The sequence below is a fragment of the Hyperoodon ampullatus genome, assembly GCF_949752795.1.
Source record: "Hyperoodon ampullatus genome assembly, chromosome: 11".
Classification (NCBI taxonomy): Eukaryota; Metazoa; Chordata; class Mammalia; order Artiodactyla; family Ziphiidae; genus Hyperoodon; species Hyperoodon ampullatus.
In genome coordinates this window covers 13,760,905-13,788,838 of record NC_136924.1, presented here as the reverse complement: position 1 = coordinate 13,788,838, position 27,934 = coordinate 13,760,905, and the positions used below count along the sequence as shown (strand labels likewise).

General features: G+C 38.3%; 1 protein-coding gene across 1 annotated transcript in view; it reads left to right on the top strand.

Annotated features, from left to right (window-relative positions):
* KITLG (KIT ligand) overlaps window positions 1–27,934 on the top strand; it is a gene marked incomplete at both ends in the record, with an annotated part of 87,186 nt that overhangs the window by 28,249 nt on the left and 31,003 nt on the right. The window contains 2 exons of the mRNA XM_079714241.1: window positions 11,101–11,214; window positions 22,474–22,536. Of these exons, the coding sequence (XP_079570367.1) occupies window positions 11,101–11,214; window positions 22,474–22,536 (177 nt within the window). The remainder of the gene's footprint in view (window positions 1–11,100; window positions 11,215–22,473; window positions 22,537–27,934) is intronic.

Below are 27,934 nucleotides of genomic sequence, written 5' to 3'. Positions count from 1 at the left end.
TCCTTGCTTATTGCAGCTTCTAGAAGCCACTTGCATTTCTTGACTCCTGGCCCCTTTCCTCCATCTTCAGTGCCAGCAATGGCAAGTCAAGTCCTTACTGTGTCACATCTTTCTGACCCTTTTCCCATCACTGCATCTCTCTGACCAGAGCTGGAAACGTTCTCAGTTTGTAAGGACCTGTGTGATTAGATGGGACTCAGAGAATCCAGTATAATCTCTCCACGTCAAGGTCCTTCGCTTAATCACATCTGCAAAGTCCATTTTGCCGTATAAGTCAATATAGTCACAAATTCCAAGAAAATTAAGACGTGGCTGTCTTTTTGCTATTATTCTGCCTACTATAAGCACCCACTATGGGTCGTGTGTTGTGTTTGCCGCCGGGACTACAGGAGGCTAGAGATGGTCATGTTAACAGTAAAAATACATTGCAAATAATGACCTGACAGTATGGGAGAAATAGGCAAACTAAGAAACAAACCAACAAAAATGAAAATAAAATTGTAAAAACAGTTGTTCAAACAAGTACAGTAATTTGGAGCTCCTTGGAGGTGGGCAGTCACAACTACATAACCAAAATGCTTTCTCCCCCCAGCTTTATTGACGTGTGACTGACAAAATTGTATACATTTAAGGTGCACAATGGGATGTTTTGATATATGGATACATTGTGAAATGATGACCACAGTCAGACTGTCCCGTTACCCTTTATTCTGTGTGTGGTGAAAACACTTGAGATCTACTCTCTTAGGAAATTTCAAGTAAACAATATAGTATTATTAGCTGTAGTCAAAATACTGTACATTAGGTCTTCAGAACTTACTCATTTTATAACTGAAAGTTTGTACCCTGTAATCAATATCTCCCCATTTTCCTCTACCCCCTAGCCTCTGGCACCCACCTTTCTGTTCTACTCTTTGTTACTATGAGTTCGACGTTTCTTTTTCTTGGATTCCACATATAAGTGAGATCATACGATATTTGACTTTCTGTGTCTGGCTTATTTCATTTAGTCTTCACTTTATTTGAGGAAAATGAATCATCAAAGAGAAGCAAAGTTTAATATTTCTAGCCACTGTTTAGGAAATCAGGGAAATGTGTGTACTATATATTAGAAAAATTTCTGCATAGAATAATATGGAAAAAATACTTTTCCATTTAAAGAAGTAAGCTCCTCATTTCGGCACTCTCCCAAGAATACTGATAGGGAGGTATTACTACTGCTGTGCAGAATTCTCAGTACATTTCTGCCTTGACTGCTCCCCCATCCTAATGTTTAGTTATGCCTGAGTGAATGATTGAATTTTATGAAAGGTGAATACTCATCAGTAGCAAAGTACTTGATCCTTGAACAACATGCATTTGAAACTGCATGGGTCCACTTATATGTGGGTATTATTCAACAGTAAATACTTGCAGTACTACATGGTCCCAGGTTGGTTGAATCCCCGATGCTGAGGAACCAGGGATAGGGAAGACTGACTATAAATTATACACAGATGACTCCTGCGTTGCTCAAGGGTCAACTGTATATACAAAGTTAAATTATCAGTTTACTTAATAGCTTTAAGATAAAATGCCTCTTGAAATATAAGTTTCTCAGGGATATTTGGTTTTTATTTTTAATTTATTTTATTGAAGTATAGTTGATTTACATTGTGTTAATTTCAGGTGTACAGCAAAGTGATTCAGTTATACATACATATATATATACACACACATACATTCTTTTTCATATTCTTTTCCATTATGGTTTATTACAGGATATTGAATATAATTCTCTGTGCTATACAGTAGGACCTTATTGTTTAATCCATTCTATATATAGCAGTTTGCATCTGCTAATCCCAAACTCCCACTCCATCCCACTCCCACCTCCCTCCCCCTTGGCAACCACAAGTCTGTTCTCTATGTCTGTGAGTCTGTTTCTGTTTCGTTGATAAGTTCATGTGTCATATTTTAGATACCAGATATAAGTGATATCATATTGTTTGTCTTTCTCTGTCTGACTTCACTTAGTATGGTAATCTCTACGTCTATCCATGTTGCTGCAAATGGCATTATTCTATTTTATGGCTGAGTAGTATTCCATTGTATATATGTGTCACATCTTCTTTATCCATTCATCTGTTGATGGACATTTAGGTTGTTTTCATGTCTTGGCTATTGTAAATAGTGCTGCAGTGAACATTGGGGTGCATGTATCTTTTTGAATTACAGTTTTCTCCTGATATATGTCCAGGGGTGGGATTGCAGGATCATATGGCAACTCTATCTTTAGTTTTTTGAGGAACTCCATACTGTTTTCCATAGTGACTGCACCAATTTATATTCTCTCAGGGATATTTGAACGTATTAACAGATTTAAGTTTAGTCCTAACCAAATAGACTCCAATAAATTGAGCAAAATCATCTGTACAGATGTTTGTATATAACTGATCCAAAAAAAAATGCTGCCCTGGTGAAATTATTTTGCAATTATTATAGAAGTCTGTATTAATATATATTTTTAAACTATCAAAGAACATATATAAAAATTATAAAATTAAAAGTTCTGAAAAACGTACAATATTCAGCTTTGGCTTGGAATAGGGAACAAACTTACCTCCATATGCATGATATTTGAAAAATTATTAAAGTGTTGGAGAGATGGCGTCAGAGTCCTCACCAGTGATGTAACAGCTTTCTTGAAGTGCTGTGACCGTATGAGGTGGTGAAGACGACAGGATTTCGAATTGGACAAACCTGAGTTTTTGTCCTGATCTCACCACTTAGAAGTCACTGAATCTCTCTCTACCTCAGTTTCTTCATCTTCAGAATTAGGATAGATGAAACTTAAATTTTGTTTGTGGTAAGCTAGACAAAATGTTTGGTACACAGTAAATGTTCAGTAAGTGGAAGCTGTTATTCACTGTATTGTTCAGAAAGCACAAGCATCTGCATACACATTCAGACGTCCTGCCTGATGGTGCTGATGAACTACAGTATGTACTCTATTTAAAGCCAGGCCCTATGCTTGAGACAGGATCTCACCCCTTCCTGTCTTCTCGAGGACATCTGATGTCTCTCTGTTCTGACCCACAGTGCCAATTGCACCTCCTACTGGATCATCCCCATAGGCATACAGACATCCTGGTATTTTTACCATCTTATAAATAAGACCTTCACCTCCCCCCAACCTAATTCCTCACCAACTCCCATCTCACTTTGTTTTCACTTATTTCTTTGTTCATTTATTTATTTGCTCTCCTTTGAAGGACACCTCTTTAAAAGAGCTGTCTATATGCACTGGTTTTTAAAATTTTTTATTTATTTTTTTAATTTTTTTTACATCTTTATTGGAGTATAATTGCTTTACAATGGTGTGTTAGTTTCTGCTTTATAACAAAGTGAATCAGTTATACATATACATATGTTCCCATATCTCTTCCCTCTTGCGTCTCCCTCCCTCCCACCCTCCCTATCCCACCCCTCTAGGTGGTCACAAAGCACCGAGCTGATCTCCCTGTGCTATGCGGCTGCTTCCCACTAGCTATCTATTTTACGTTTGGTAGTGTATATATGTCCATGCCACTCTCTCACTTTGTCACAGCTTACCCTTCCCCCTCCCCATATCCTCAAGTCCATTCTCTAGTAGGTCTCTGTCTTTATTCCTGTCTTACCCCTAGGTTCTTCATGACACTTTTTTTTCTTAAATTCCATATATATGTGTTAGCATACGGAATTTGTCTTTCTCTTTCTGACTTCTTCACTCTGTATGACAGACTCTAGGTCCATCCACCTCATTACAAATAGATCAATTTCGTTTCTTTTTATGGCTGAGTGTAATATTCCATTGTATATATGTGCCACATCTTCTTTATCCATTCATCCGATGATGGACACTTAGGTTGTTTCCATCTCCTGGCTATTGTAAATAGAGCTGCAATGAACATTTTCGTACATGACTCTTTTAGAATTATGGTTTTCTCAGGGTATATGCCCAGTAGTGGGATTGCTGGGTCATATGGTAGTTCTATCTGTAGTTTTTTAAGGAACCTCCATACTGTTCTCCATAGTGACTGTACCAGTTCACATTCCCACCAGCAGTGCAAGAGTGTTCCCTTTTCTCCACACCCTCTCCAGCATTTATTGTTTGTAGATTTTTTGATGATGGCCATTCTGACTGGTGTGAGATGATATCTCATTGTAGTTTTTGTTTGTTTGTTTGTTTTTTGTTTTGGCGGTATGGGGGCCTCTCACTGTTGTGGCCTCTCCCGTTGCGGAGCACAGGCTCCAGACGCGCAAGCTGAGTGGCCATGGCTCATGGGCCGAGCCACTCCATGGCATGTGGGATCTTCCCGGACCGGGGCATGAACCCGTGTCCCCTGCATCGGCAGGTGGACTCTCAACCACTGCGCCACCAGGGAAGCCCCCTCATTGTAGTTTTGATTTGCATTTCTCTAACGATTAATGATGTTGAGCATTCTCTCATGTGTTTGTTGGCAGTCTGTATATCCTCTGTGGAGAAATGTCTATTTAGGTCTTCTGCCCATTTTTGGATTGGGTTGTTTGTTTTTTTGTTATTGAGCTGCATGAGCTGCTTGCAAATTTTGGAGATTAATCCTTTGTCAGTTACTTCATTTGCAAATATTTTCTCCCATTCTGAGGGTTGTCTTTTGGTCTTGTTTATGGTTTCCTTTGCTGTGCAAAAGCTTTGAAGTTTCATTAGGTCCCATTTGTTTATTTTTGTTTTTATTTCCATTCCTCTAGGAGGTGGGTCAAAAAGGATCTTGCTGTGATTTATGTCATAGAGTGTTCTGCCTATGTTTTCCTCTAAGAGTTTGATAGTTTCTGGCCTTACATTTAGGTCTTTAATCCATTTTGAGCTTATTTTTGTGTACGGTGTTAGGGAGTGATCTAATCTCATACTTTTACATGTCCCTGTCCAGTTTTCCCAGCACCACTTATTGAAGAGGCTGTCCTTTCTCCACTGTACATTCCTGCCTCCTTTATCAAATATAAGGTGACCATATATGTGTAGGTTTATCTCTGGGCTTTCTGTCCTCTTCCATTGATCTATATTTCTGTTTTTGTGCCAGTACCGTACTGTGTTAATTACTGTAGCTTTGTAGTATAGTCTGAAGTCAGGGAGCCTGATTCCTCCAGCTCCGTTTTTCGTTCTCAAGATTGCTTTGGCTATTCGGGGTCTTTTGCGTTTCCATACAAATTGTGAAGTTTTTTTGTTCTAATTCTGTGAAAAATGCCAGTGGTAGTGTAATAGGGATTGCATTGAATCTGTAGATTGCTTTGGGTAGTAGAGTCATTTTCACAATGTTGATTCTTCCAATCCAAGAACATGGTATATCTCTCCATCTATTTGTATCATCTTTAATTTCTTTCATCAGTGTCTTATAATTTTCTGCATACAGGTCTTTTGTCTCCTTAGGTAGGTTTATTCCTAGATATTTTATTCTTTTTGTTGCAATGGTAAATGGGAGTGTTTTCTTGATTTCACTTTCAGATTTTTCATCATTAGTGTATAGGAATGCCAGAGATTTCTGTATGCACTGGTTTTAATCACTCACCTCTCATGCTCTATTAAATCCACTCCTGCCTGGCCTTTCCCGAACTGCTTCAATAAAAATGCTCTTGTTAATGTCACCAGTGACTATGCTGCTAAATCCAATGATCAGTTCTCAGTCCTCATCTTACTTGACCTATTGCGAGTATTTGATGTAGTTTCATAGTTTAACCTTCTCCTTAAGGTACTTTTACTTTTTCTTTTTTTCTTTTTTTTTTAACTTGGGTTCTTCCTCCTCCTCTGGCTCCTCTCTCAGGCTCCTTTGTGTGTTCTAAATCTTTTGCCAGACCTCTTAAGGTTAGAGCACCATAGGACCCAGTTCTTTGTTCTTTTTTCTGATTGTACTCACTCCCTTGATCGTCTCATCCACTCTTTTGCTTAAAATTCCATTTATATATCAAAAGCTGTCATATTTATATATCCAGCCCAAACTTCCCTCCTCAATCCAGATAGAAATATCCTGACCTAGTTTCAACACCAGGATGTCTCAAAACACATCTCAAACTGAGCACACTCAAAACTTAACTCCAGGTCTGCCCCCCAAACCTTCTCTACCCCTCAGCCTTCCCCATATCACTTGATGGCAACACCATCCTTCCAGTTGCTCAGACCAGAATCCTTGGAGTTGTCTTTGACTCTCTCTCAAAACACTCTCCAACTGTCAGGAAATCCTATCGGCTCAATCTTCAGGAGGCATCCAGAATCTAACCACCTCTGGGCAATGCGCTGCTACGACCCTTTCTTGCTTGGATTATAGCAATAGCCCCAAATTGGTCACTCTGTTTCTACCTATTGTTAGCCTAAAGTCACAGCAATTAAAGTGATCTCTTTTTTTTTGGAAATAATTTATATTTTTAGAGCAGTTCATAGCAAAATTGAGAGGAAGGTACAGAGATTTCCCCAGTGCCCCCTGCCCCCCACACATGCATGGCCTCCTCCGTTATCAACATCCCCACCAGGGTGGTGCATTTGTTGCAACTGAGGAACCTACCCTGACACATCATAATCACCCAGAACCCATAGTCTACACTAGTGTTTACTCTTGGTGTTGAACATTCTATGAGTTTATACAAATGTATAATTACATGTATTCAGAATGATAGTATCATATAGAGTACTTTCACTGCCCTGAAAATCCTCTGTGCTCTATTCACCCCTTCCCCTCCAACCCCTGGCAACCACTGATCTTTTTACTGTTTCCATAGTTTTGCCTTTTCTAGAATGTCATAGTAGTTGGAATCAAAACAGTGTATAGCCTTTTCAGATTGGCTTCTTCACTTAGTAATATGCATTTTTTCCCTCTATGTCTTTTTATGGCGTCATAGCTCATTTCTTTTTAGTGCTGAGTAAAAGTCCATTCCCCAGATATACCACAGTTTATTTAACTATTCACCTGCTGAAGGACATCCTGGTTGCTTCCAAATTTTGGCAATTTTGAATAAGCTGCTATAAAAATCAGTGTGCAAGTTTTTGTATAGACACACATTTTCACCTCTTTGGGATAGAAACAAGGAGCATGATTGCTGGATCATATGGTAAGAATATGTTCAGTTTTGTAAGAAACTTCTAAACAGTCTCTTTAAAAAAAGTTTTAAATGTGTCGTATCTCTCCTATGCTCAAAATCCTGCAATGAATCCCTTTTCATTCACCATAAAAGTCAAAAGTCCAGGTGGGTATACAAGACCCTACATGATCTGGCCTCTCCATTCTCTCTGACATCATCATCTTCACTGCCCCCCTGGTTTCTTCTTGCTGTTCCTTAAATAAAGCAGATTCCTTAAATTAACGAGTATGCATTTATTTTATAATAATGGGGAAAAAAGATATACTTTCTAAAAGTTGTCAGGGTAGTGACATTCCAACTAAGTTTTTTTTCTTCTCCAAGTGTTTGATAATGATAATATATTACTTTTATAATAAAATATCTTGAAAGATTCAATTGAAAGCAACACAAAATCGACCTTAGGGCCTTTGCACTAGCTTCTCTGTCTATAATACTCTCCCACAGACATCTGCTTGGATAATTCCCTTAGCTCCATCTAATCTTTGATAAAACATTGCCTTCCCAATGCGGCCCCATCAGATACCAGCTCAGTAGTACACTTGGTGCTGCGTGAAGCCTCTGATGCATCGTGAGTGTGATTGTCACCTTGAACCTTAGACCATGCTGCTAGTAGAGCAGAGTAGGCATTATAATTCTGATCCCCTTTAGTGTGATCTAATTTTTCTTTTTTCACAGCACACCTTTGACCTGCTATATAATCTGGTTATTTATTATGTTTATTGGTTATGGTCTGCCTTCCCTCACTAGAAGTTAAGTTTATGATGGCAGGAATTCTTTTTTTTTTTTTTTTTTTTTAACTAATATATCCCCAGCATCTAGAACAGTGCCTGGCACACAGTAGCACTAGGTGCTTAATAAATATTTGCTGAATGAATGAATGAGTGAACAGATATTTGTGTAGTTCTTCAGTGTCAGGCATAAAACATGGCAAAGAGAAGTCAACAGAATTTCTGCCCTTATATTTCTTTTCTTTCGTCTAGTCTTATTGAGATATAATTGACATATACACTGTATAAGTTTAAGGTGTACAGCATAATTATTTGACTTGTATACATCATTCAGTGACTACCGTATTAAGATTACCATATTAAGAACATCTGCCATCTCATATAGATACAAAATCTATATAAATCCAAAAGAAATAGAAATGTTTTTCTTTGTGATGAGAACTCTTAGGATATACTCTCTTAACTTTCTTATGTAACGTACAGCAGTGTGAATTATATTGATCATGTTGTACATTATGTCCCTAGTACTTATTTATCTTATGACTGGAAGTTTGTACCTTTTGACCACCTTCCTCCAGTTCCCCCTCCCCCACCCCATGCCTTTATATTTCTTAGAGCCTAGAATATGAATATGGTTATTAGTGAGATTGGCCATTTACAGAGGTCCTTAGGGAGGATTCCAAAATCATATCATGGAAGAGGATCTTGGAGAAATATATTTCAAGGGAGGGTTAGGTCTTAGCAATGACAGTATGAAAGAAAGCTTGAGTTTAAGCAATTATACTTACATACATGAAGGGATATTAGAGGATATTTTATGTGTTGGGGTTGTCCAAAAAGAAGAATCCCCCAAACAAATCATTTACACACTTCAGTCTTCATTTTGATCCAAGGGAGATGATGCTATGAAGAGTGGGACCCCACCATGCTCAAAGTAGCCTTAAACAAAATTAAGCAAGATGGGGCTTCCCTGGTGGCGCAGTGGTTGAGAATCTGCCTGCCGATGCAGGGGACACAAGTTCGAGCCCTGGTCTGGGAAGATCCCACATGCTGCGGAGCAACTAGGCCCGTGAGCCACAATTACTGAGCCTGCGCGTCTGGAGCCCGTGCTCCGCAACAGGAGAGTCCGCAACAGTGAGAGGCCTGCGCACCGCGATGAAGAGCGGCTCCCGCTCGCTGCAACTAGAGAAAGCCCTCGCACAGAAACGAAGACCCAACACAGCCAAAAATAAATAAATAAATAAATTTAAAGATCTTTAAAAAAAAAAAAAAAAAAATTAAGCAAGATTACTGCTAAAATACGTAGATTACAGTGTTAAAACAATAAAAGGGTTTTAGTTTTGTTTCGAAGCCACTATTATCTATGTAGGTAGCATTGTAGTCTTAGAAATTTTAGTAAATGATAATTATAATTTGGTCCAGTGTAATATCTATTTAGCTTGCAGATATTAATTGAAAATAATAATCCAGTTCCATATAATACATGGATGGTTACATAATAAATAGGAAAGATTTCTAGCCATGTGCAGATGGGCCTTTGTGTAATTTTAAGATGCCATAGATGAATGTTAACTCTTAAAAGAACTCTCACATTTTAAAATATCTTCACATCTCCATGTTTTGCTCATGCTGTTTATTTTTCCTGGAATACTTGTCCCTTCCTTGTCAACTCTTGCAAACTCTTTTTTTTTTTTTAACATCTTTATTGGAGTATAATTGCTTTACAATGGTGTGTTAGTTTCTGCTTTATAACAAAGTGAATCAGTTATACGTATGTTCCCATGTCTCTTCCCTCTTGCGTCTCCCTCCCTCCCTCCCACCCTCCCTATCCCACCCCGCTAGGTGGTCACAAAGCACCGAGCTGATCTCCCTGTGCTATGTGGCTGCTTCCCACTAGCTATCTACCTTACGTTTGGTAGTGGCTAGGCCCGTGAGCCATGGCCGCTGGGCCTGCGCGTCCGGAGTCTGTGCTCCACAACGGGAGAGGCCACAACAGTGAGAGGCCCGCATACCACAAAAAAAAAAAAAAAAAAAAAGTGACTCTGGCTGGATTTGAGGACAAAAGAATAGTTTTCGACATATATAGGCAAACTCTTCTTTTGTCCTCAAATCCAGCCAGAATCACATTTTCTCTCTGGCTTTTCTTGGCATTGTCTTTCTGCCACGAATTCTCTCCCTTAAGGTCAACGGATTAATTTTTTCCTCCTCTGAGTTCCCAAAGCATTTATCACAGGGTGTGGGTGTCACTTACTTACCTGCATCTGCATTTCAAGGGTGTCTTATCACCTTTGTTTCTCTAGTGACTGGCTCAGTCCCTGTCTCATAATACAGGCTCAATAAACAGGTATCAAATTTGAAGCATTACACTCTTTTTTTTTTTACCTTGGTCACTGATTCATCCAGCAAATATTTATTAAGAGCTTTTTATATTCAAGGTTCTGCTATGTGTTGTAAAGATACTGAAGAAAATAAATAGATGCCCAGATTTTTAAAAACATAAAATATAGTGTAAAAGAAAAAATAAGCCATGCACAAAGGTAACTATTTTACATATTTGAAAGAGTTATTTTCAAAGAGAGGTGTCTTGGGGGGCGTGTGAGTGTGGGTTCATGCTAGGATTCAAGAATGTCTTCCCATTGACTAAGAAAATATTTTTCCTTATTAAATGGCTGAAAAGCTGTGATTCAAAACAACGATTCTTTTGATGTCTCACAAATTAGGTTAAATTCTGTCCTATATCTAAATCTCTCTCTCTCCCCCCTCACTTTAACTGGGTGTACTATTAGATTATTGGATTAAAGCACTGCTCAGGGTTTTGCTGCTACTTGCCAAACAGTCTACATTTAAAGTAGAGAAAGTTTCTTTTGGTGCCTTCAGGTATGAATTTTATGCATTCCCTAGTTTTTAGAAAACACCTTAAGTGATAAATCCTTCACATGTTGCTACAAGTTCATTCCTAATTGCCATTGGGGAATTGCCCGTAGAAAGCTTTTGACAAAAGTTAACAATACTGTCATTGAAATGAAAAATCCAAACCATATTTTAACAGAAATTTTTTTAAAAATTTGGTCAGCATAGTTTGAATGCTCAGCATCGAATTGCATCTAATTGTATTTAAGCCAGTAACGTTAAAAAAAAAAAGTAGATTCCCTTTTCCACATTAAGGCAGAAGATGTTAATTGTTAATAGTTTTAGTGACTACAGATTTTCACTGATGATCACCAGCATTTTTTCTGTTTTCATTTAGACTTGGATTATCACTTGCATTTATCTTCAACTGCTACTGTTTAATCCTCTCGTCAAAACTCAAGGGATCTGCAGGAACCGTGTGACTGATGATGTGAAAGACGTTACAAAATTGGTAAGTAAGGAATGCTTTCAATTGCTGTGACTCTTTTTCTTGTACTTTTTGAAAAATATTTCCTTTTTTCTTGCCCCAAATTAGTATTTTTCGAAGACCAGGAGAGAAGTCACTGAGTTATTCTAAAGAGTTTGTAGAGAGCAGGTAGGGAGATATTTAAGGTCATGGAGCATCTTGTTGGTAAAGTTGGCCTGTTGCACCCCACGGAAGTGGCTTTGTTTCTTTGCTGGTCTTTTCATCTCCTTCACAGGCAGTGAAGGACACTGGCGAGTTCTCTGTGTGCTGATGTGCCAGCACTAGCTTGTTCCCCATTATCTCTTAAAAGTGTTTTATTTCCCTTCCACATGCCTTCCTACTCTTCTCTAACGAGCCTAACAAAAGATCTGAGATGGTCTTTCTCCCCTTTCCAACAGCTTGAAGACCCTGTCACATGCGGGTGGGTGTTTGTTCCCTCAGTAAACACAGTTGGAGTCATTTTTGGCCCAATGTTGACCAGATTCATCTCCCACATCCATCACATTGGAACTCTTCCCTCAGGAAAAGCCGTTTTACACTGGTGCCCCTTGGTCACTGCCGGCTTCGTGCCATGCTTCTCTTAAGATGCAAACCACAGAGACGGAGAGCATAACACAGCATCTGAAATGCCTTCCTCCCAACTCTCACGATCTAGCGGTGATTGTACATGCTCACTTGAGCTATAGTGTGTGCTTTCAAGATGAACAAAGTTTGAGAAGCAGTTTTCTAAGTTCCTGGTTCAAAAGAGCCAAATGGCCCTCAGTTATTTGAATATTGTCTAGGGAACGGATGTGATGTGAGAATAGGAAAGAAATGAGGAATGTAGTATGTAGAAAGAAAGAAAAGTATATTTTTTGAGATATTTATCTTCCCTATTTTGATATGCATTTCCTGATTTATATGTTTTATTTTGGGTTCATAGCCAAACTCCAAAACAGAGTTTAATGCTATGATCTGAGTCTTGCTGGCTTAGTCTCAATGCAGAATTAAGAACACACACACACACACACACACACACACACACACACCCACCATGCAGATTTCTTTGGATACTTACAAAGTCCAGGTTTAAAAAAATTCTCTGGTGCAGTGCCTGAAGATGTATCACCATGTTTTATTTGAGGAGCTGGTGACCAAAGCAGTGCAACATTTGCCTACTATATGCCCAGCTAGGTATAAGGATGGGGGTGGGGTGATGAAGTACTTTTTTCAAAACATGTATCATGATCCTTTCCCTCAAGCTGCATGTTAGTTTGTGAACCAAGAAACTATATTAAAAAGAAAATGTTTATATTCGAAATTTGGTATCAATAGAAGGCACTCATGAAATGTTTGTTCGATGAAGTAAGGATGTGTACCACTGTGCAGCATCATAATCACCTGTGGGGCTTACGAAAATCATAGGTGTCTGGGCCCCACTGATTCAGCAGGTCTGAAGGCATCTACATTTATAGACATTCCTTAAAGGAGGTTTAAGAACCAGTGCTCTAGATGGTCTATTCTGTCACAGTTTAGAGACCAAAATATTGTGACCTTGATTTAATCTCATTTCTTATTATGAGTAATTTTATCTATGTTGTATGGATTTATATAAATGTTAGATTAATACAAGGCTTAAAGTAGGCCACAACTGGGAAATTACAGCTCTCATGGGGCTGCTGGTTGAACCATGGAGCTAAGATGAGCAGGGGAGGTCTGAAGTGGTCCTAGGTGTCCAGTTTCAAATATGTGGGCAAGGAGTCATAGATGGAAGGTGATGGTGTATCTGACCACACGCTGAGCATGTCCAAAATTAAAATGCTATTTAAGAAAAATTACTTATAGTCATTATTTTTTACTGTTTGAGGAATGCTACTTAATGAGCACCACTTCCTGTGAAATGTCAAACCGATATTTTCAAGTGGCATAAGTAGGTATTATAAGCACCTTCCAAGATTTTCCACTCTTGTCTTTGACCATCTGCATATTTTCAGTCTGTTACCTATCAGTTGATACAGTGAAAAATGGCAGGAAGCATGGAGAAAGAAGTGCCTGGGAAGAGATACTTATTAACACTAAAATATAATTCCTTCCCCCAAGGGCAAATGTAAAAAATCATTAAACTGAAAAAAGTCTTTCTGTCAACCCTCGAGCACCTGACTCAGAGGGGAACTTTTTAATTTCAAGAGTTGATCTAAATGAAATTAGTGTGTTTACTTTGGATTATCGGGGGGAAGAAATCAAGTTAGTAACAAAAAAGGACTTAGAAGATCACTTCTAACTGAATAAAGACCTACTTAATGCCCAGCCAGTATTTCATAGAGTAGGACACTGAAAGATATAAAATAATCCCTGGTCTCAGAGTGTTTATAATCTAGTTTGGGAGCTAACCCATCTCTATGAATATATGAGTGCATATCACTCAGTCTGCAATAGCCACACATAAATGGATACCATTTGAAAGATTTTCTGGTATAGTGTGGGACCCAACCTATGCTAATTTATTGGTTCAAAGAATGGATTTTAGAAGCTGGCACACCTGCTCTTTGACCTTAGATAAGTAACTACGTTTCTAAATCTCAGTTCTTACTTACCATTTTTTAGTGTAGATTAAATAAGAGAATGTATATATAAATTTTTTACCACAGTTATTATCACATAACCTCTCTGTGCCTCAGTTTCCTCATCAGTGTAATAGATTAACAGTACAGTTGACCTTTGAACAACACGGGGGTTAGCAGTGGAACATCATTCTCACAGCTTGTAGTTGGCCCTCTCTATACAAGCTTCCTGCCTAGCTGTGGTTCTGCATTTGCAGATCCAACCGACCATGGATCATGTAGTACTGCCATACTTAACTGCTAAAAAAAAAAAAATGGGTATGAGTAGACCCATGTAGTTCAAACCCATGTTGTTCAAGGGTCAACTGTACTTAACCTCATAGAGTAACTTTAAAGATTAAATAAGTGAATAGAACAGTGCTAGGAACATAGCAAGTACCTGCTAAATACTGTCTGTCAGTAATGGTAGTGGTGGCATTTGTGGGGTCATAGGATACTGGAGCTGGAAGGGAATTTAGAAACAATCTAGACAAAGTACTTCAGAAAAAGGAAAACTGAGACCCAAGAGTGGTGAAGCCCAGCTCCTGGTCCCGTTACCTGTGCTGTATCTTCTAGGACAGTGGTTTTCAAACTGGCTTCAAGAGCCCACCTTGCCTCCCTGCTTTTATTATTTATGTGTCTGGGTTTCTAAATAAGACTTGGCTTGAAAAAACAATTGAGCTTATGAAAAAATGTTTGCAAGCCACTGCTTTAAATCAGCGTTTGTGGGATATCATTTGAGAACCATCCAGTCACAATCTCTTAGGGTACATGTTAAAAGTATAGCTATCAGGGCCCTGCCTCAGAAATATGGAATCACAGCTTGTGGAGATGAGATGTAGGAATGTTAATGTTTCTGACTAATATGCCAGGTGATAGTTATTTGCATAGAAGTGGCAGGACCGCTTAGGCCATAATACTTACAATATTGGGTTGTTTCCATGTCTGAAAAGAAGCTGTGTTCCCATCCTTAGCCTAAAACTCGATTAATTTCACTAATTCAAGCAGCAACATGAGTGACTTTTGAGTTTTATGGATATAGATCATCACAGCCTCTCTCTAGAGAACAGTGGGGCAAAAAAGCATCTTCAAGAGTAGGTCAGGCTTACCGGGGTGTTTGAATACCAGCTCTGCTATTACCCAGCTGTGTGACCTTGGACAAATAAGTCCCTGGACCTTTCTGGGATTCAACTTCTGGTTTTGAAAATGAGGAACTAGAACATGATCAATACTTAGTTCTTAATCTAGGATTCATAAACTTTGACATTCTTGCAAATGGAACTCTTAGTTATGCCTACGTGTGCCTTATGTGTGTTTCTAAGAAGAGCATGTATAACTTTCATCTGCTTCCCAGAGACGTCTGTGACACCCAAAAAGATAAGAACTACTAAATCCGATAACTTGGGAGACCCTTTTTAGCTCTGAGATTCTTTTATTCCACGGAGATACTTTTTTAGGTTGTACCTTTTGGAAAGATTCAGTTATGCCTTGACAAAAGGAGGTTATATCGAACAAGAGGATCTGGTTTCTTTGCAGACATAACTTTGGTACCTTTTATTAGAGAAAAAGAAAGTGGGTTGAGAGTACCCTTTGGCCTTGTTTTTCATAGTAATTTCTTCAGCTGAAATCATTCCTTTGCCCATTCTACCAGTTCCTCCTTTGCTTTAGGTGGCACCTTGCACTGTGCCCACAAACATTAACTTTGTTTGCTTCGGGTGATTCTCATGTCACAGAAGCACACGATTTATGACTTTACTGTCATTTTCTTTTAAATTTCTTATTGGACACTTTGTACTGCGCCTGCAATCCCCATGGTTTTCATTTGAAATCCTTCTGGCATGTTTACTCAGCATAATAGTTCATCTATTTACAGAACATTTTGCTTTGTTTCCAAAAAATGTTGCAGGACTTGTTTTAAATGGCAAACTCAGACCTACCTAAAGAAAGGGTCAAGTATCTGGGAAGGGGATGAATGAAACTCTAAAAACTTGTATCTATGGGATGGTTCAGCTGTAGCTTTTAATGATTGTTAAGTGTTAATATAAGGAGGAATCCACATATTGAAATAGTTCAAATGAATTTTTCCTTTTGTTCTTCCTGCTTTCCTTTCATTTGTGATATTTTTTCCTTCATTTGGGGGAATTTAATTGAATATGACTTTGTTGCTTTTTTAAAAACCTTTTTATCTTTAACTATCTATTGAGTAATGATTTGTCTTCCTCAAAATGTTTAAGGCAGGTTGCTGTCCCAGCCCCATCTTGTAAAGGTGAAATTACTCTGTCTTTTCAAGGTCAGTCTACAAATCAGTAGAGTAGAATTAAAAGTCAAGAATTCGTGGTTTTCCGGGTCTTGAAGTAGGCACTTATTTTAAGTAGATTATATTAATACATGACTCTTAGAGTTTAAAATAATAGAAGATTATAAAAATATAGTTAGATAACAAATTTCACACTTTGAATGGACAGTTTTGAATGATGCGGAATTTTTATTCTTCTTCAGATACGATGTTCTTTGGATAGAATTACCACTGCCTTAAAATGGAAGATTGGAGTCTCTGAGACTTCCCATTTCTAGGTGAACTCTGAGTTTTATTAAGCATACCTTCTCTTTAAAAGCAGAGGTCTCACATAATTTTGTTTGACCCTTGAAGAACAATGGTTTGATAGCTGGAGAGTTTTTAAAGTTTATTTTGATTAGTTTGCAATATTTAGCATTTAAATTTCTGCTTCTGTGGTCAGTAGAAAATTTTTTTCTCTGTTTTAAGCTAAATTTAGGACTTATAGTATGCAAAGAAAGGACAGCAGCGTATTAGAAATAATCGTCTCCTGCTCCTTGACTTTTTAAAGTAATCATTATTGTGTGAGTATCCAGGTACCATGCAAAGCACTTTGTATGGATTCTCTCTTTTAGTCATCACAGCCCTAGGAGGTAATTATTTTTACCAACAGCTTATTGATTAGGAAGCTGAGGCCTGGTGATGGTTAGTAACCTGACAATCCTCACCTGGAAATAGGGAGCTGAATAGAGGTTTGAACCCCTAACTGCCCATCTCTAGAGCATAAGAACCCAGTTCATAATTTATGATATTTTAACTTAAGATGTCAATATCAACTGCAATTTAAGAATTAGCATTCTATCCTCTTGAATTTTATTTCCTAGGTAGTAGTCACCTTATCTTATGATTAGGAAACAGTCATATTATAGAAGTTCAATTAGTACTACTTAATTAGAATCCACATTATAAGGTGTGTCTATGAAATAAACCAAAAATGTTTTTAATCTCTTCTATCTGAAAGGAGAATGAGGGTCATCTAACTTCATTTAGATATTCTTCACTGAGAAAATATGACCCAGAAAAGTCTTTGAGTTGTCATGTTAATATTTTCTAAATCACTAATTGAGTTGTTATTAAAGGGAAAAAAAGGGTAATTAACCTGGTTAGTTAGATTTTTAGTCAATATTAACAAGAGATGGCTTATAAGGAGAAATAAAAAGACAAAAAGCTGGGACTTCCCGGGGAAGATTCCACACGCTGCGGAGCAACTAAGCCCGTGCGCCACAACTACTGAGCCTGTGCTTTAGAGCCCGTGAGCCACAACTACTGAAGCCCGCGTGCCTCCAGCCCATGCTCCGCAGCAAGAGAAGCCACCGCAATGAGAAGCCCCCACACCGCAATGAAGAGTAGCCCCTGCTCGCCACAACTAGAGAAAGCATGCGTGGAGCAATGAAGACCCAATGCAGCCAAATAAATAAATTAATTTTTTTAAAAAAGGCAAAAATCTTTGTCCTGTGTTATTTCTGAAGACTGAACCACCAGCATTACACTAAGCTGCTGCAGGAGTGAACTGGCATATTTAAAATATAAGCGTAGAAGGTTAGGTTTTTGCTCTACAGCAGTGATTCTTAAACTTCTCTGGGTCTCCCAACACTCTGAAAACTGGACTCTTTCCTCAGAAAGGTTCACATATGTGCAACATTTTATGTAGTGTCAAGGGAATCATGAGTTATTACTACTGTATTTTGATTCTTATCTGGAACTTGGGAGAAACAACTGAGACAAGTGTGTCTCACTAAAGATGTCCAAGAAGCCACTGATTTCATGAGATTTAGAGACCTCAATGCTATTTGAATCATGAAATCCAAAGATTTTAGATTAAGTGATCTAGAGAGGGAGTTAAATGATCTGACTTTGAGTTCTGTTTCTCCTGAGTCCAAATACCTGCAGGGTATGTTAGGCAGCCAGTGCCTGTTTGGCTTACAAAGACTTTTTCTTGGCTGAGTTTCCAGCATTTCTACATGCCATTCTCATATACATTTTACCTCCTCATGTCACTGAGTATGGTCAGTCCTTAAGACATCCAAAAAAAGATAACAAATGGGCCCATCTAGTAGTAGAGTCAGCCCATCACAATGTGACTTGTTTTTGCAGTTTTATGCATTTCATGATCTGGCACAGTACTTAATCCTCACACTCCACACCACAAAGTTCATTGGACCTTTGGAATAATTGGACCTTTGGTAAATTTTCCACCAGTTATATTCTATTTTATTTTATTTTTTGCCCTGAACATATTTTACGAGAATAGATTGGCTTTTTTCAAAATCTGTAGCCTTGGTTATGTATCCATTTCACCCTATCAACAGTATGCTTCCCTGGAATCTAAACCACGTCTCTGCTTTTTCAGCTTCCGGTCTCTGTATAAATATTTAATGCATATTCAGTACTTTCCTAGTGGTGTTCTAAACTGGCCCCAGTCTCTATTCTCTCCTTGCTCCAATCCATCCCTCCAAACTCACCTTCCCAAATTTTTTTTTTTTTTTTAAGAAGATGTTGGGGGTAAGAGTATATTAATTAATTTATTTTTTGCTGTGTTGCATCTTCGTTTCTGTGTGAGGGCTTTCCCTAGTTGTGGCAAGCGGGGGCCACTCTTCATCGTGCTGCGTGGGCCTCTCACTATTGCGGCCTCTCTTGTTGCGGAGCACAGGCTCCAGATGCGCAGCCTCAGTAGTTGTGGCTCACGGGCCTAGTTGCTCCGCGGCATGTGGGATCCTCCCAGGCCAGGGCTCGAACCCGTGTCCCCTGCATTAGCAGGCAGATTCTCAACCACTGCACCACCAGGGAAGCCCCCACCTTCCTAAATTGACGGTTATGTTCCCTTCCGGCTTAAACACCTGCAGTGTAGCACCACTGCTTAATTCCAGGAGAAAGGTAAATCAGACGGAATTTTTCATACTTACCTACTTCACCCTCTTCATCTTACAGATGGTCCCACTGGTCCCGCTGAACCTCACTGCCTCCCTCTTGACCTCCTTGGCCCGACATTCAGGTCCCTCACTAATCATGGCTTTCCTGGGGTATTTCTTACCTCCTACCTGCTAGAGCCTGAATGATCTGTCCCTGGTCTCCCAGGTCTTTGTCTTTGCATATAACCCTATACCTAGAATGTCCCACTCCCTTGCAATTAATAATAAACACTCATACTCATTCACACACCATGCTCAAGCACTGAGTATTTTAAACAAGTTATGTAATCCTTGTTTAGTCTTAATAAATCCACTAGCTCGATTCTATGATTCCCATTTTACACACGTGGAAATTGAGGCTAAAGAAGATTAAGTAGTTTGCCCAAGATCTCTGAGTTAGCACGTGGCAGGACATGGATCCAACCTGAGCAGTGTGTCCCCGGGACCTGTGCTGTGAGCGCTACATCAAACTAACTGCCTCGAAGGAACAGCTTATCTTCCTAGTTCTAGGTCAGAGGCTCCCTCTACTCTTATCAAATTTCCACAGTGCTCAATATACATAAGAGAAACCGAATTTATTACAAGGTTATCTGAATGCTATTTAACATACTATAAATGCTTGGAAAGTCATATAATAATTCATGAAGCAGCCATAAAAATATACAACTTGACTTCCTAATTTCTCTTCCAAATGTAATTGGAAACAAACCAATGCAAGCCAAGAAAGTAATAATGCGGAGACTGATCTGTAGATAACTGTGCTGAGACCAGCACACAAAGCCAAGATTTGTATCCTTACCTCCAATACGTACTCCTGATGACGGTGACCTTGGGATGCCAGTTAACCTTTCTGTGTTTTCTTCTGTGAAATAGGCTTAATAACACATATCTCTGGGGTCGTGATAGAGACTGTGTATGAAAACTTAAATTGTAAAGCATTGTCCAAAAATAGTATTACTTTTCAGTTCCACCAGAAATATCAGTAAATCAGTTTAATGCAGAAATTATTATTATATGCCCCCCAAGTGGTAAGGTGTGGAGATTTCAGTGTGTTGGTCAGAGAACTTCTTGTAAGGTTTCTTTGACTTCTTTGCACCAATTTTTACGTATAGATTACTAATAAGACAGAATTGGCCAGCATATTGCTTACATTTTTTCTGGTCTTTCAGCACGTACTCAGATCCTAAGTTATCTGAATACCAGTTTGGTCAATTCTGTATTTATTTTCTGATAATGTAAATTGTGCTTAAGGACGGCTAGATTGTCAAGCAGCTTGTGTTCAGAACACCTGCCACTTCTTGCCATGTTTCTCCATCTGGAATGACTTTGATTTACATGGTTGGTTCATAACAAAACAGAATGTTGCTGCTCATTCTGATTCCAGCTTTTAGGTCAGCTATGTCTTCCACTGGGGCTTACATAAAATAACAAGGTCCTTTTGCTTTTCAAAAATGGGGATGAAGATCCACAAGACAAAAGATATTAGGGAAGCATGGTGGGAAGTTTGACCAAGAGGGAGAAAGTTAAATGTAAAGAGTAAGAGAGTCACCCCGAAATTAAAGATAAAAAAATGCCACCTTCTGTGGCAGCCCAGATGTGTTTTCAGTAAGCAGCAAGGACTTTACTGTTTTATTGGGGGTGGCATGAGGAGGGTTGATGGTGAGCCTCACAAGTGGAAAATATCTAGGACAAGTGTGCAGAGAGTAGACCGATGAAAATATGTAGCTGAGCTAAGAGGCAAGGGAGGCTCTGCTGTCAGAGACCTGAGTTCTAGTCCAGACTTAACACGTAGTAATCGTGTGACCTTAGTCAAGTTTCTTGACCTCTTTGAGCCTTAAGTTCTTCATTCATTAAATAGAGATACTATGTGAAAGGGATTCTGAGGCTTGGATGTGATCATGCAACATAAGCCCTTGATAAGCACAGTGCCAGCACATCATAAATATTTGGTAAGTGTTAGGCTGGAGGCTCAGATGAGTGGGAGATGGTACCATTGGAAGTAGAATGGTAGCATGCACAGTGGGATCAGCTACTTCCTTGGCTCCCCTCTGACTGCTTATGCCTTTAACTAGATTCTTTTCTCACCAAATTGTTCTCAGATTCCAGAAGCTATCAGCAAAGCCAAGAAGAAACCACATGGATTGTGTTTTGGGAGACTTGTCAGAGATGACCTAGTCTGGCAAACATGCACAACATCCCAGCTTACTATGGGGAATAGTAATGATTTTAGAGACAGGCTAAAGGGGAAAATGAGTCCACCGAGGCAAGATAGACCCATTGAGGATATAATAAAGCAAAACCACTTTTTTTATATTGTATATTGTTTTAAGACTCAATGGGCTAACTCAGTTTATACATATTATAAACGGGCCATATGATACAGATGGAAATTTTATCTGTGCTAGAAGGGTGAGATGTAAGAGGTGGTACTATATGTAGAAAAGGAGACAAGTGAACCTAGAACTCTGTAAGTTACCAGGCTGTGTGCCTTGGAAGTCAGTTGCCAGTATAGCTCTCAGTGAAGAATATGGATTGATTGGCACATTCATCTCAGCTCATAAATTGACTCTCAGACATGGGTACTTTTATCCCCACTTTACAGATGAGAGAAACCAAAGTACAGTTTAGATTTGTTCCAAATTCCCTGGTTCTAAATCAGGTGCTTGTTCAACTTATGCCACAGTGACTGGTGGAAATGGGTTAGATAGTCTTTGAAAGCCTTTAAAAGAAGCTAGGTAAACACTTGAGCCATCTCAAACGTTCAGCACCCACTGAGTGGATTAAGTTATATCACAGAACTGAATCTTTCTAAATTATAATTAAGTGATAAAGCATCTGCCACTCATAAGTATCATCGATCTTTTGAAATTTTGCAGACATTTTTTTCTAGGATCAACGTAGAACAGTAGTTCTCCAACTTGAGCGTACATCAGAGTCACCTGGAGGACTTGTTACATAAGATTCAGTAGGTCTGGTGTGGCCCACGACTGCCACAGATTCCCTGGTGACGTTGACATATCACTTGGTAAACCACTTAAAAGAAAAATGTACTGTGTTACTGATCCTTTGGAGGGACAAACAGGAATATAATCCTAGAGGGAAATTCCAAGACCACAGATGGAAATTGAAATTCAAATCATATTTCCAAAACTCAGTAGATTATCCTTAGCCACCCATAACTGAATTTGGAGGAAAAAAGATTTGTATTATCACTTTATTTCTGGAGAGTGCCTTTGATTGCAAAGGGAAATCAAGAATGAAAAATCACTATATATGTAAATATTGAAATTCAGTAGTAACTAAAAGCATAATAGGTTTGTAGGTGTTTTTCTCCAAACCACTAAAAACAATATGACTGATATGTATGGATTTTCTTACAGATATATATATATATATATTTTTTTTTTTTTGGTCTCTGTAGGTGGCAAATCTTCCAAAAGACTATAAGATAACCCTCAAATATGTCCCCGGGATGGACGTTTTGGTATGTAAACCGTACATTTCTGGATTTCATTTTGGTAGCCGACAAAAGAGATGGGATCATTCATATTGAGACAGGAAATTATCTGTCATTTAGGAGTTTGCTAATTGTCAGAATTTGAAGAAGTTATCTTTGGAATTTGACTTACATATTTTTTTTCCTCAGGCAACTGCTAAACTTTAGTTTTGGATGAGCATTTCAGCACATGTGTCTTACACCTGTACTCCCAAAGTAAATAAGATCACCTTCCTTAGAGCTAGCCACTGATTTCTCTCTTTCCTTCAGTCTTCCCCCAAAAAAGGCTTGAGTGTAAAATTATTTAAATTACTTTCATACCTGAAAAGGTCCTATATAAGTCTCCTATTTAATTTGAGTTAATTTGAGAACCCAAAATGTTTTATCTCTGAATTTATTTGCAATGTGATTGATTCTTAAAACCTTACAATAAAAATATGTGGCTATGATTATAGGTACTCCTTTATTACTGTAACTAAGCAATTTTTCTCATTACATAGTATCAGTATTCATACATGAAGAAATATTTCGAGCATAGGGAATAATGTAATGCCTGTGTACTCATCACATAGCTTGTCAAATGGTACCATTGTGCAGTATTTGCTTCAAATGTATTTTTTAATAGTGAATTATGATAAATATAACTAAAGCCCCATATATGCCCCTTTCCTATACCCATTAGTGCTCACTTTGTCTCTTGGGAATAAGTATTCTGAGCTGGAATTTTTCATTCCAATGCATGTTTTCAAGGCTTGACCTGAAGATACCATCCCCTTGGAACTGTGTTGAGTGCAACAGCCCACAGTAGCCCTGCTCTAATACTTTGATTGCAAACTGTACATCCATTCATAAGATACCAATTTTTTGCATATTTTATGTTAATGCCATTATACTGCATGTATCACTTTGCAACTTGCTTATATTTTGCAACATGCCTTTGACGTATAACATGTTCCATGGTGATTCATTTTAACTACTGTATTGTTCCTTTGAGTTAATTTAAAATCATTTGGGTTACTCTCTGCTCTGCAACTTGACATCTTTCCATAACTTACCCAAAATACTTATTACACATAGACTTTGTGCAAGTTGTCTTAAACTTTGAGTCCTTTCTGTGGACGAGTCCATCAAAATTATTACCAGTTCAAATATGTTAAGCACGTCACTCAGTGCTGTGTTTAAAACGTCTTTCAAAGACTATAAGGTTGTCATTTCAAGAGCATTCTCTTGAAAGGCATATTTCTTTTCATTAGTTTATGCTAAAATATTTACTATCTACTACGTTCCTTAGAATTCCTTAGAACATGTACCTTCTTGTTGAACAAGTTATCCTCTTTGTTGACCTAGCAAGTCTAGGTCAATGTCTGTCCTATTGAATTAGGAGAGTCCTCTGGAAATAATAATGTAACATTGTAGCAGCCTGAAACTTATTAATCATTTGCTTACTCACTCAGCAAGTGTCTGTTTAGGAAACACTATGGAGCTAGCACTTTATGAGACACTTTAATAAACAAATATACATCAATGAGCCTTATGTTCAAAAACTTTAATAATAATGGGGGGGGGAGTAGCTGGCCTTTTCATAATGCTTTTCTGTTCTCAAAATGATTTCATGTTTTTAATCTCTTTGGATGATCAGAAAAACCCTGTGAGGAAAGCAGGATAGCTACTGTGATTCCTATTTTACAAATGACACCCTGAGCTTTACAACCCAGAAGCATTTTGCCCAAAGTTAAACAACTAGAAAGTGATAGAGCCTTAGAAAGAAACCCTAGGTCATCTGACTCTTAACCCTAAATGTGGATATCTAAATAATTATAATAACAAGGGTAAGTGTTCTAAGTGAAGCATCTAAGTAATAAAGATGCACCCTGCTCCTGACTATAGAAGCACTTAGGCCTGGGATTGCCAAACTCTCTCAAAGAAATCATGCAACTCTTTGAAAAACAATAGGTTAAACTGAAAATAGCGAAATAGATTATTTTGTGCTGGTATAAATCATAGATTTCAGTATCGGTTAGTGATAACAAGAGCTAAACTTGTAAAAATAAAGCTAATTCATTGCCACCTATTTTTTTTTTTCTTGTTTCTGTAAATGAGAAAAGTCCGCTATTATTTGGGCTTGGCACACTGTCCTGGCACAACTGGAGAAACTCTGTTCTTGGCTACCGCAGTTGGCAAGAAAAACAAGCCCGTGCATAGGCCTTTGGGTAGAAATAAGGGGTCTTACGCTTTGTTTTACCTTCATTTTAAAATGTTAGTTTCTGCCAAGACCAGAGGAGTTTCCCAGTGGAGAGGCCCCTGATTATTTGTCAGTGGTCAGAGCCCCAGCTGCTGTATCTTTTGTCTTTAAACAACAGAGGGTAGAGTGGGAGCCAGTATGGGTACCAGAAAGATTCTCTGGGGCCAGAGCAGTAAAATTCTGCCAGAGGCACTAGGCAGAAGAAAGTAATAGGGTAGTATACACTTTATTTTTTGCTTTTGTTTTAAAAATAAGCTAAATACTCCTGAAAAGGGGAGGTTACTTTTCTAAGGGCCTTTTAAGAAAATTACCCAGCAGATTGTCTCTCACAAATAGCAGGGTGTGATCCACTGGTTGGTATTTAAATCTAACAATAATTACCAATTTTATTTTAAACTCTCTGAAACTATTATACTGTCAGACTGTTAGGATTTCCTTTAAGTTCCTAAACTAAAAAATCCTAAACGTTTCTGACCCTTTCCACTTACTAGTAATGTTATTATAGAAAGAACAAAAACTGAGTAGCTGAATTTGGGCCACACATCTGCTGTCATTCTGACCCCTCTAAAATGATATAAACTATGGGTTGCTTGTGGTATTTGAGTAAAAAAATTCATCCCTTTTTAGTTAAATTACATATTTATCAGTTTTCTTCTAACTTTTTATTTGAAAATACTTTCAAATTTCCAGAAAAGTTGTAAGAATATTTAAAGAACACCCATATACCTTTTAATACAGATTCATCTATTTTTAACATTTTGCCTCATTTGCTTTACTAAATGCTTGCTTTCTGTGTGCACATGTGTTATTTTTCTAAACCCATTGAATAAGTTGTATACAAAATGGCTGTTTAAGCCCTAAAATACTTCAGTGTGTGTTTCCTGAGGATTTTCTCTTACATAACCACAGTATGGTTGTCCACTTCAATAAATTTAGCAGTAACTAAAATACTTCAAGCTATTGGCTGTATTTCAATTTTGTCAATTTTTTTTTTGCATTTTTTCCCTCTAGTACAAGATCTAATCTAGGATCATGATTTGCATTTTAATATCATCCATGATTGGCAGAATAATGGTCCCCCAAAGATGTCTCATGCTGTGACTATATTACCTTCCATGGCAAAAGGGTCTTTGCAGATGTAATTAAGGATTTGGGGGTGGGGAGAGTATTCTGGAGTATCCAGGTGGGCCCAGTCTGATCACATGAATCCTTATGAGAGGGAGGCAGGAGTTTAGGGACCAGAGAGAAGATGTTACACTACTGGCTTTGAAGATGAAGGGGCCACAAGCCAAGGAATGCAGGAAATCTCTAAAAGCTAGAAAAGGCGAGGAAAGGGATTCTTCTGTAGAGCCACTAGAAGAAACACAGCCCCTGTGATCACCTTGATTTGAGCCTAGGAAGACCCATTTTGGACTTTGACCTCAAGAACTATAAAATAATAAATTTGTGCTGTTTTAAGCCCACTAAGTTCGTGGAAACTAATGCATCGTGTCTCTTTGATCTTACTTTAAGACTTCCCAGCCTTTCTCTGTCTTTATGACAATGAAAATTTTGAGTTATACAGCCCTCCCCTTTCAATAAAGTAGTTCTCTTTGAAACAGTTGATGTTTTTTAATGATTATATTCAGAATAAGCATTCCTAGCTGTGATGCTACATTAAGTGATGACGTGTCCTCAGGTTAGCACATCCAAAGGCACACAATGTCCATCTTCTCTTGCTGCACGTTTTGATCTCCTGGTTCAGGTGTTCCACCATTTCTGTGTGTTTACTCATTAACAACTAAGAAGCAATCTTTGGGGAGATACTTGAAGACCATGTACAGTTCTTCATCAAAATTTCTCTCATGGATTTAGCATCTATTGATGATTTTTACCTGAACCAGTCTTTACTGTCATGTCAGTTTTTAATCATTATTCTTTCAAAGACAAGATTAAACAAATAAGCCATTGGCCATACATAATGTTATTCTAACAATATGCCTCCCAGCCATCTTTCCTCTGTAGCACCCTTCCTCCCGTCTGCACGATTTCACTATCTCAACTCTCCCCACCTTCTTTTGCCTGGTCTGCTCCCTCTGGGCTCTTCTCATCTCCCTCGCCATTCCAGGATTTATTATGTGAGGTTTCAACTCTTCTTTAGAAGACAGGGTGGTTCTTCTTTAAAAAAAAACAAAACAAATACACCTGATCATTTTACCCCTCCTCTTCATATGCTTTGAATGGTTCTTAGGAAAAGGAGCTCCTTAAACAAGGCCTCCAAGGCTCTCATGATCTGGCACCTTTCCAAACTCTTGTTCAGTCCCTCAACCTCACATGTTCCTTGCTGCCACTGTTCCTTTCCTGCATGCCTTTCTCTGTACCTAGAGTGCTGGTCAATCCTTTTGTTTAGGTAACTCCTGAATCTTTCATTTTCTTTTTTTTTTTTCCTTCTATGGTTTTCTTTTTTTCTTTTTTAATTGAAGTATAGTTGATTTACAGTGCTGTGCCAATCTCTGCTGTACAGCAAAGGGACTCAGTTATACACATATAGACATTATTGTTTTATATTCTTTTCCATTATGGTTTATCCCAGGAGATTGGATATAGTTCCCTGTGCTATACAGTAGGACCTTGTTGTTTATCCATCTAAATGTAATAGTTTGCATCTACCAACCCCAAATTCCCTCCCCCCTCCCCCGTGGCAACCACAAGTCTGATCTCTATGTCTGTGAGTCTGTTTCTGTTTTGTAGGTAGGTTCATTTGTGCCATATTTTAGATTCCACATATAAGGATATCATATGGTATTTGTCTTTCTCTTTCTGACTTACATCACTTAGTATGATAATCTCTAGCTGTATCCATGTTGCTGCAAATGGCATTATTTCATTCCTTTTTCTGGCTGAGTAATATTCCATTGTATATATGTACCACTTCTTCTTTATCCATTCATCTGTCAATGGACATTTAAGTTGTTTCCATGTCTTGGCTATTGTGAATAGTGCTGCTCTGAACAAAAGGGTGCATGTATCTTTTTGAATTGTAGTTTTGTCTGGGTATATGCCTAGGAGTGGGATTGCTGGATCCTATGGTAGCTCTATTTTTAGTTTTCTGAGGAACCTCCATGCTGTTCTCCCTAGAGGCTGCACCAACTTACACTCCCACCA